Raw genomic sequence first — 9,735 nt, 5'->3', positions numbered from 1 at the left:
GTATTCATCTCCGTGTTCATCTCCGTGTTCATCTCCTTTTCATCTCCGTTTCCGTGTTCATCTCCGTTATCATCTCCGTGTTCATCTCCGTGTTCATCTCCGTTTTCATCTCCGTTTCCGTCTTCATAGCGTGTTCATCTCCGTGTTCATCTCCGTATTCATCTCCGTGTTCATCTCCGTGTACATCTCCTTTTCATCTCCGTTTCCGTGTTCATCTCCGTTATCATCTCCGTGTTCATCTCCGTGTTCATCTCCGTGTTCATCTTGGTGTTCATCTCCGTGTTCATCTCCGTTATCATCTCCGTGTTCATCTCCGTTTTCATCTCCGTTTCCGTCTTCATAGCGTGTTCATCTCCATGTTCATCTCCGTTATCATCTCCGTGTTCATCTCCGTGTTTATCTCGGTGTTCATCTCCGTGTTCATCTCCGTGTTCATCTCCGTTTTCATCTCCGTTATCATCTCCGTGTTTATCTCCGTGTTCATCTCCGTGTTCATCTTGGTGTTCATCTCCGTGTTCATCTCCGTTATCATCTCCGTGTTCATCTCCGTGTTCACCTCGGTGTTCATCTCCGTGTTCATCTCCGTTTTCATCTCCATGTTCATCTCCGTGTTCATCTCCGTGTTCATCTCCGTGTTCATCTCCGTGTTAATCTCCGTTTTCATCTCCGTGTTCATCTTGGTGTTCATCTCCGTGTTCATCTCGGTGTTCATCTCCGTGTTTCCGTCTTCATAGCGTGTTCATCTCCGTGTTCATCTCTGTCTTCATCTCCGTATTCATCTCCGTTTTCATCTCCGTTTCCGTGTTCATCTCCGTGTTTATCTCCGTGTTCATCTCCGTGTTCATCTCCTTTTCATCTCCGTTTCCGTGTTCATCTCCGTGTTTATCTCCGTGTTCATCTCCGTGTTCATCTCCGTTATCATCTCCGTGTTCATCTCCGTGTTCATCTCCGTGTTCATCTTCGATTTCATCTCCGTGTTCATCTCCGTTTTCATCTCCGTTTCCGTCTTCATAGCGTGTTCATCTCCATGTTCATCTCCGTGTTCATCTCCGTTATCATCTCCGTGTTCATCTCCGTGTTCACCTCGGTGTTCATCTCCGTGTTCATCTCCGTTTTCATCTCCATGTTCATCTCCGTGTTCATCTCCGTGTTCATCTCCGTGTTCATCTCCGTGTTAATCTCCGTTTTCATCTCCGTGTTCATCTTGGTGTTCATCTCCGTGTTCATCTCGGTGTTCATCTCCGTGTTTCCGTCTTCATAGCGTGTTCATCTCCGTGTTCATCTCTGTCTTCATCTCCGTATTCATCTCCGTTTTCATCTCCGTTTCCGTGTTCATCTCCGTGTTTATCTCCGTGTTCATCTCCGTGTTCATCTCCTTTTCATCTCCGTTTCCGTGTTCATCTCCGTGTTTATCTCCGTGTTCATCTCCGTGTTCATCTCCGTTATCATCTCCGTGTTCATCTCCGTGTTTATCTCGGTGTTCATCTCCGTGTTCATCTCCGTGTTCATCTCCGTTTTCATCTCCGTTTCCGTCTTCATAGCGTGTTCATCTCCGTGTTCATCTCCGTATTCATCTCCGTGTTCATCTCCGTGTTCATCTCCTTTTCATCTCCGTTTCCGTGTTCATCTCCGTTATCATCTCCGTGTTCATCTCCGTGTTCATCTCCGTGTTCATCTTGGTGTTCATCCCGTGTTCATCTCCGTTATCATCTCCGTGTTCATCTCCGTTTTCATCTCCGTTTCCGTCTTCATAGCGTGTTCATCTCCACGTTCATCTCCGTTATCATCTCCGTGTTCATCTCCGTGTTTATCTCGGTGTTCATCTCCATGTTCATCTCCGTGTTCATCTTGGTGTTCATCTCCGTGTTCATCTCCGTTATCATCTCCGTGTTCATCTCCGTGTTCATCTCCGTTATCATCTCCGTGTTCATCTCCGTGTTCATCTCGGTGTTCATCTCCGTGTTCATCTCCGTGTTCATCTCCGTGTTCATCTCCATGTTCATCTCCGTGTTCATCTCCGTGTTCATCTCCGTGTTCATCTCCGTGTTCATCTCCGTGTTCATCTCCGTTTTCATCTCCGTGTTCATCTTGGTGTTCATCTCCGTGTTAATCTTCGTTTTCATCTCCGTGTTCATCTCCGTTATCATCTCCGTGTTCATCTCCGTGTTCATCTCGGTGTTCATCTCCGTGTTTCCGTCTTCATAGCGTGTTCATCTCCGTGTTCATCTCTGTCTTCATCTTCGTATTCAGCTCCGTTTTCATCTCCGTGTTCATCTTGGTGTTCATCTCCGTGTTCATCTTCGTGTTCATCTCCGTGTTCATCTCGGTGTTCATTTCCGTGTTCATCTCCGTTTTCATCTCCGTTTCCGTCTTCATAGCGTGTTCATCTCCGTGTTCATGTCCGTATTCATCTTCGTGTTCATCTCCGTGTTCATATCCGTGTTCATATCCATTTTCATCACCGTTTCCGTCTTCATAGCGTGTTCATCTCCATGTTCATCTCCGTGTTCATCTCGGTGTTCATCCCCGTGTTCATCTCCGTGTTCATCTCCGTGTTTATCTCCGTGTTCATCTCCGTGTTCATCTCCGTATTCATCTCCGTGTTCATCTCCGTGTTCATCTCCGTGTTCATCTCCGTGTTTCCGTCTTAATAGCGTGTTCATCTCCGTGTTCATCTCTGTCTTCATCTCGGTGTTCATCTCCGTTTTCATCTCCGTTTCCGTGTTCATCTCCGTGTTTATCTCCGTGTTCATCTCCGTGTTCATCTCCGTGTTCATCTCCATGTTCATCTCCGTGTTCATCTCCGTTTTCATCTCCGTGTTCATCTTGGTGTTCATCTCCGTGTTAATCTTCGTTTTCATCTCCGTTATCATCTCCGTGTTCATCTCCGTGTTCATCTCAGTGTTCATCTCCGTGTTTCTGTCTTCATAGCGTGTTTTCATCTCCGTGTTCATCTTGGTGTTCATCTCCGTATTCATCTCCGTTTTCATCTCCGTTATCATCTCCGTGTTCATCTCGGTGTTCATCTCGGTGTTCATCTCCGTGTTCATCTCCGTGTTCATCTCCGTGTTCATCTCCGTGTTCATCTCCGTGTTCATCTTCGTGTTCATCTCCGTTTTCATCTCCGTTTCCGTCTTCATAGCGTGTTCATCTCCATGTTCATCTCCACGTTCATCTCCGTTATCATCTCCGTGTTCATCTCCGTGTTCATCTCCGTGTTCATCTTCGTGTTCATCTCCGTTTTCATCTCCGTTTCCGTCTTCATAGCGTGTTCATCTCCATGTTCATCTCCGCGTTCATCTCCGTTATCATCTCCGTGTTCATCTCCGTGTTCATCTCCGTGTTCATCTCCGTGTTCATCTCCGTGTTCATCTCCGTTTTCATCTCTGTCTTCATCTACGTGTTCATCTCCGTGTTCATCTCCGTATTCATCTCCGTGTTCATCTCCGTGTTCATTTCCGTGTTCATCTCCATTTTCATCTCCGTTTCCGTCTTCATAGCGTGTTCATCTCCATGTTCATCTCCGTGTTCATCTCGGTGTTCATCTCCGTGTTCATCTCCGTGTTCATCTCCGTGTTCATCTCCGTGTTCATCTCCGTTTTCATCTCCGTGTTCATCTTGGTGTTCATCTCTGTGTTCATCTTCGTTTTCATCTCCGTGTTCATCTCCGTGTTCATCTCCGTGTTCATCTCCGTGTTCATCTCCGTTTTCATCTCCGTTTCCTCGTAAAAAATCTCGTAAGATGACTGTAATCACTCTAGAAATGACTCCAACAGGAAACGATTGAGACTACACAGTGTTCACAAGAACAACGATACAGTGTTGCGAGGTTATAATCGAGAAAGATATTTCTTCTGTGCAAACATTCCTTCTTCCGGTGGTTGAGGTGGTTGAGGTTATTTTCTGAAATGTCTAAGTTGATAGGAAATACCATTATTTGCCATCCTTGATATTCTTGAATATCGGAAACGACGGGTCTTTTTTAGATATCGGGTTTTAATTTTAATTTGAAATATCAATTTTAAACTTGCAAAGCTTTTAAGATTAATTCAAGCTGATAACAAAAAACGCGTCAAACTGTCAGTGAGTGCAATTACACGCGAAATTACAGGTGCAATTACACGTGCGATTACACGTGCGATTACACGTGCAATTACATGTGCGATTACACGTGCAATTACACGTGCAATTTTACGTGCCATTACACATGGATTTACACGTGCGATTACAAGTGCGATTACACGTGCAATTACACGTACAAGTACACGAGCAGTTACACGTGCATTTACACGTGCAATTACACGTACAAAAACACGTGCAATTACACGTGCAATACATGTGCAAATACACATACAAATACACATGCAAATACACGTGCATTTACACGTGTAAGTATAACATTTACACGTGTAAGTATAACGCACTTGTAATCGCACGTGCAATTACACGTGCAATTACAGGTGCAATTACACGTACAAAAACACGTGCAAATACACGTGAATTTACACGTGCAATCACATGTGCATTTACAAGTGTACTTTCACATGCATTTACACGTGTTGACACGTGCATTTACACGTGCAATTAAACGTGCGTTTACAAGTGCAATCACACGTGCAAATACACGTGTAGTACACGTAAACAAAAACACGTACAAATAACACGTGTAATTCACGTAAAATTACATGTGCAATAAACATACATGCACTAACACGTGCAAATACACGTGTAATTACACGTGCAATTATACGTGCAAATACACGTGCACTAACACGTGCAAATACACGTGCACTAACACGTGCAAATACACGTGTAAGTACACGTGTAATTATACATGCAAATACATGTGCATTTACACATGCAATTACACGTATATTTACACGTGTATTTACACGTGCAATTACAGTGCAATACACGTGCAATTATACATGCGTTTACACGTGTAATTACAGGTGCATTTACACGTTCATTTACACGTTCAATTACACGTGCAATTACACGTGCAATTACACGTGCAATTATCCGTGCAAATACACGTGCAAGTTCACGGCCAATTTCACGTGGACGCACACGTGCAATTTTAACTTTACAAGAGAAACAAGTGTCACATCACGTTATATTTATAGCATTTTGACATCGGTTATTCGACCTTTGACCTGTGAATTTTGAACGTTGACTTTTGAACGTTGCCTTTGAACTTTGACCTTTGAATTTTGATTTTTGAACTTTGACCTTTGAACTTTAAACTATGCCATTGAACTTTGACCTTTGAACTTGGCCTTTGAACACTGAGCTTTGACCTTTGAACTTTGAACTTTGACACTTGAACTTTAACCTTTGAACTTTACACGTACATTTACACGTACATTTACACGTGCATTTACACGAGCATTAACACGTTTATTTACACGTATAAGCACACGTGCAATTATACGAGAACATACATTTGCACACATTTCAACACACATTTGCACACGTAAAGGTGGACGTTCATGCTTACGTTGAGGTTATCTGCTGAGCATGAGCTGGATATTTATATAATAATCTTTTAAGATTGGGATAGGGGGATTGTTCAAAGTGATTTGGTTCGATCATCACGGGGACGGGAACGGGTGTTCACGGGAACAGCAATGTTGCGAGGATATAATATTATCGAGATATTTGTTCTGTGCAAACAATCTTTGGAAGTTTTGAGATTATTTATTGAAACGTCCAAGTTGATAGGAAATTATGAAAAAGGTATATTGAGACGACGGATGAATAATGTATTATTGTAAGAAATCGATTCTTCCTATTCTTATTCAATATATTAATTAACAAAACTTTCTTTGTCTTATTTAGAAATCGATACACCGAGAAAACAACGCGTCAAAGGGAACTGTCAGTGACATCGATAAACACAAATGAAGTTAGTAGCAAAACGGTCTTGAGCAAAACAAGTATTGTTAAAAAGGCAAGTAAATTTTGCAAGTCTTGGCACGTTGCTTTGACCTTTTTACCCGCTTCTCCACATTATGTATAAATATAACATGAGTTCATTTCGATTTATATACCTAACGGAGTACCGTAAATAGTAATTTACGATGGACATACATCGGGTGCTTGATAAAATTAATCATCATCACATCAAATAACGCATAAATAATATATTAATAAGCATCTTAAACAAACAATTTTTTTGTAGGCGGCCGGTGATATTTTTCATCATCCTATCATCACACATCGGCTAACGTACAAACCAATTAAATAACAATAACAGCAACAGCAACAAAGCAATAATAATTTTTTTTTTTTTTTTTTTTTTTTTATAAGTCCCTGACGTTTCCCCTTACAGGACAAGTCTTCTACTTTCCTTCTCCCTCGCCTCTTCGAGTCCTCCAATCACACACGCAGATTCCTCCATAGACTATAAAATCATATGTTTTTCGATCAACGACAATAGTAAAAAATAATGAATTCTTCTCACTTGTTCATTTCAGGCACACTACCTGTCTACCAGTAGAAAGCAGAAAGCAGATTTCTTCTACCATACATCGATACGGAGTTTCCGACTATTCGTCTACAGGTGACAAAATATCTTCATAAAATGGTATGTTTAATTCATTTAATTATTTTTTTGTTCTTCGTTCATTTTTCGCTACTTAATTTAGTTTCTTTAGTTTATTCTTTGCGTACAAGATAAGAGTTTTGTTGAGTTTCTTCTTGCTGTTTATTTATTGATATTTTCTGTTTGATTTTTGACAAATTTCGTGTTTACTTACGTTCTTATGTAAATAATTTAATTTAACCTTTTTTGGCATTCGCAAAGGCGAAACTTAGACATTTTAACTTCAAAAATCTGAACTTCTTCCTTTTGATCTTTGTACTTTGATTTTTGCTCTTTGCCCTTTGACCTTCGACATTTTCCTTTTTACCTTTGACATTTTCCGTTGACCTTTGACAATATTCTTTGACCTTTGACATTTTTCTTTGATCTTTGACATTTTCCTTTGACCCTTGACATTTTTCATTGACCTTTGACATTTTCCTTTGACCCTTGACATTTTACTTTGACCCTTGACATTTTTCTTTGACCTTTGACATTTTCCTTTGACCCTTGACATTTTCCTTTGACCCTTGAATTTTTCTTTGACCCTTGACATTTTTCTTTGACCCTTGAATTTTTCTTTGACCCTTGACATTTTTCTTTGACCCTTGAATTTTTCTTTGACCCTTGACATTTTCCTTTGACCCTTGACATTTTTCTTTGACCCTTGACATTTTTCTTTGACCCTTGACATTTTACTTTGACCCTTGACATTTTCCTTTGACCCTTGACATTTTCCTTTGACCCTTGACATTTTCCGTTGACCCTTGACATTTTCCGTTGACCTTTGACAATATTCTTTGACCTTTGACATTTTTCTTTGATCTTTGACATTTTCCTTTGACCCTTGACATTTTTCTTTGACCCTTGACATTTTTCTTTGACCTTTGACATTTTCCTTTGACCCTTGACATTTTTCTTTGACCCTTGACATTTTTCTTTGACCTTTGACATTTTCCTTTGACCCTTGACATTTTACTTTGACCTTTGACATTTTTCTTTGACCTTTGACATTTTTCTTTGACCTTTGACATTTTCTTTTGACCCTTGTCATTTTTTTTTTGACCCTTGACATTTTTCTTTGACCCTTGACATTTTTCTTTGACCTTTGACATTTTTCTTTGACCCTTGACAATTTTCTTTGACCTTTGACATTTTCTTTTGACCCTTGTCATTTTTTTTTTTGACCCTTGACATTTTTCTTTGACCCTTGACATTTTTCTTTGACCCTTGACATTTTTCTTTGACCCTTGACAATTTTCTTTTACCCTTGACAATTTTCTTTGACCCTTGACATTTTACTTTGACCTTTGACATTTTCCTTTGACCCTTGACATTTTTCTTTGATTTTTGACAATTTTCCACAATTTTTGACAACCTTCGACATTTTTCTTTGACCTTTGACATTTTCTTTTGACCCTTGTCATTTTTTTTTTTTTTTTTTTTTTTTTTTTGACCCTTGACATTTTTCTTTGACCCTTGACATTTTTCTTTGACCTTTGACATTTTCCTTTGACCCTTGACATTTTACTTTGACCTTTGACATTTTTCTTTGACCTTTGACATTTTTCTTTGACCTTTGACATTTTCTTTTGACCCTTGTCATTTTTTTTTTGACCCTTGACATTTTTCTTTGACCCTTGACATTTTTCTTTGACCTTTGACATTTTTCTTTGACCCTTGACAATTTTCTTTGACCTTTGACATTTTCTTTTGACCCTTGTCATTTTTTTTTGACCCTTGACATTTTTCTTTGACCCTTGACATTTTTCTTTGACCCTTGACATTTTTCTTTGACCCTTGACAATTTTCTTTTACCCTTGACAATTTTCTTTGACCCTTGACATTTTACTTTGACCTTTGACATTTTCCTTTGACCCTTGACATTTTTCTTAGATTTTTGACAATTTTCGACAATTTTTGACAACCTTCGACATTTTTCTTTGACCTTTGACATTTTCTTTTGACCCTTGTCATTTTTTTTTTTTTTTTTTTGACCCTTGACATTTTTCTTTGACCCTTGACATTTTTCTTTGACCTTTGACATTTTCCATTGACCCTTGACATTTTTCGACATTTTTCTTTGACCTTTTCCTTTGACCCTTGACATTTTTCTTTGACCTTTGACATTTTCCTTTGACCCTTGACATTTTTCTTTGATTTTTGACAATTTTCTTTGACCTTCGACAATTTTCTTTGATCTTTGACTTTTGAACTTTGACCTTTGAACTTTGATCTTTTTACTTATGAAATTTACATTTTGACTCAGAAGTTTGAAATTTGATAATTTTTTTTTTTTTTTTTTTTTTGTAGGTTAGGTTAGGTTAGGTTAGGTTAGGTTAGGTTAGGTTAGGTTAGGTTAGGTTAGGTTAGGTTAGGTTAGGTTAGGTTAGGTTAGGTTAGGTTAGGTTAGGTTAGGTTAGGTTAGGTTAGGTTAGGTTAGGTTAGGTTAGGTTAGGTTAGGTTAGGTTAGGTTAGGTTAGGTTAGGTTAGGTTAGGTTAGGTTAGGTTAGGTTAGGTTAGGTTAGGTTAGGTTAGGTTAGGTTAGGTTAGGTTAGGTTAGGTTAGGTTAGGTTAGGTTAGGTTAGGTTAGGTTAGGTTAGGTTAGGTTAGGTTAGGTTAGGTTAGGTTAGGTTAGGTTAGGTTAGGTTAGGTTAGGTTAGGTTAGGTTAGGTTAGGTTAGGTTAGGTTAGGTTAGGTTAGGTTAGGTTAGGTTAGGTTAGGTTAGGTTAGGTTAGGTTAGGTTAGGTTAGGTTAGGTTAGGTTAGGTTAGGTTAGGTTAGGTTAGGTTAGGTTAGGTTAGGTTAGGTTAGGTTAGGTTAGGTTAGGTTAGGTTAGGTTAGGTTAGGTTAGGTTAGGTTAGGTTAGGTTAGGTTAGGTTAGGTTAGGTTAGGTTAGGTTAGGTTAGGTTAGGTTAGGTTAGGTTAGGTTAGGTTAGGTTAGGTTAGGTTAGGTTAGGTTAGGTTAGGTTAGGTTAGGTTAGGTTAGGTTAGGTTAGGTTAGGTTAGGTTAGGTTAGGTTAGGTTAGGTTAGGTTAGGTTAGGTTAGGTTAGGTTAGGTTAGGTTAGGTTAGGTTAGGTTAGGTTAGGTTAGGTTAGGTTAGGTTAGGTTAGGTTAGGTTAGGTTAGGTTAGGTTAGGTTAGGTTAGG

General features: G+C 39.4%; 1 protein-coding gene across 1 annotated transcript; it reads right to left on the bottom strand.

Moving 5' to 3' along the window:
- Positions 1–622: 622 nt before the first annotated feature.
- Positions 623–5,871, bottom strand: LOC148307326 (uncharacterized). The gene is made up of 2 exons (XM_088263588.1): positions 5,501–5,871; positions 623–3,912 (listed from the first exon to the last, which is right to left on the bottom strand). The coding sequence occupies exon 2, from the start codon at positions 3,138–3,140 to the stop codon at positions 2,373–2,375; it is 768 nt and encodes a 255-aa protein (XP_088119714.1). The 5' UTR covers positions 3,141–3,912; positions 5,501–5,871; the 3' UTR covers positions 623–2,372.
- Between the last annotated feature and the right edge of the window lie 3,864 nt (positions 5,872–9,735).

The sequence above is a fragment of the Brachycentrus maculatus genome, unplaced genomic scaffold (assembly GCF_059751285.1).
Source record: "Brachycentrus maculatus isolate JH-2025_06_01 unplaced genomic scaffold, ASM5975128v1 h1tg000201l, whole genome shotgun sequence".
In the NCBI taxonomy this organism is placed as follows: Eukaryota; Metazoa; Arthropoda; class Insecta; order Trichoptera; family Brachycentridae; genus Brachycentrus; species Brachycentrus maculatus.
Note: the sequence above shows the minus strand (reverse complement) of the source record. Positions and strands in the feature narration are given on the sequence as shown.

Coding starts and splice junctions, on each gene's coding strand:
- LOC148307326 (XM_088263588.1), bottom strand. CDS start 3,140: ATGAAGACGGAAACGGAGATGAAAACGGAGATGAACACGAAGATGAAC.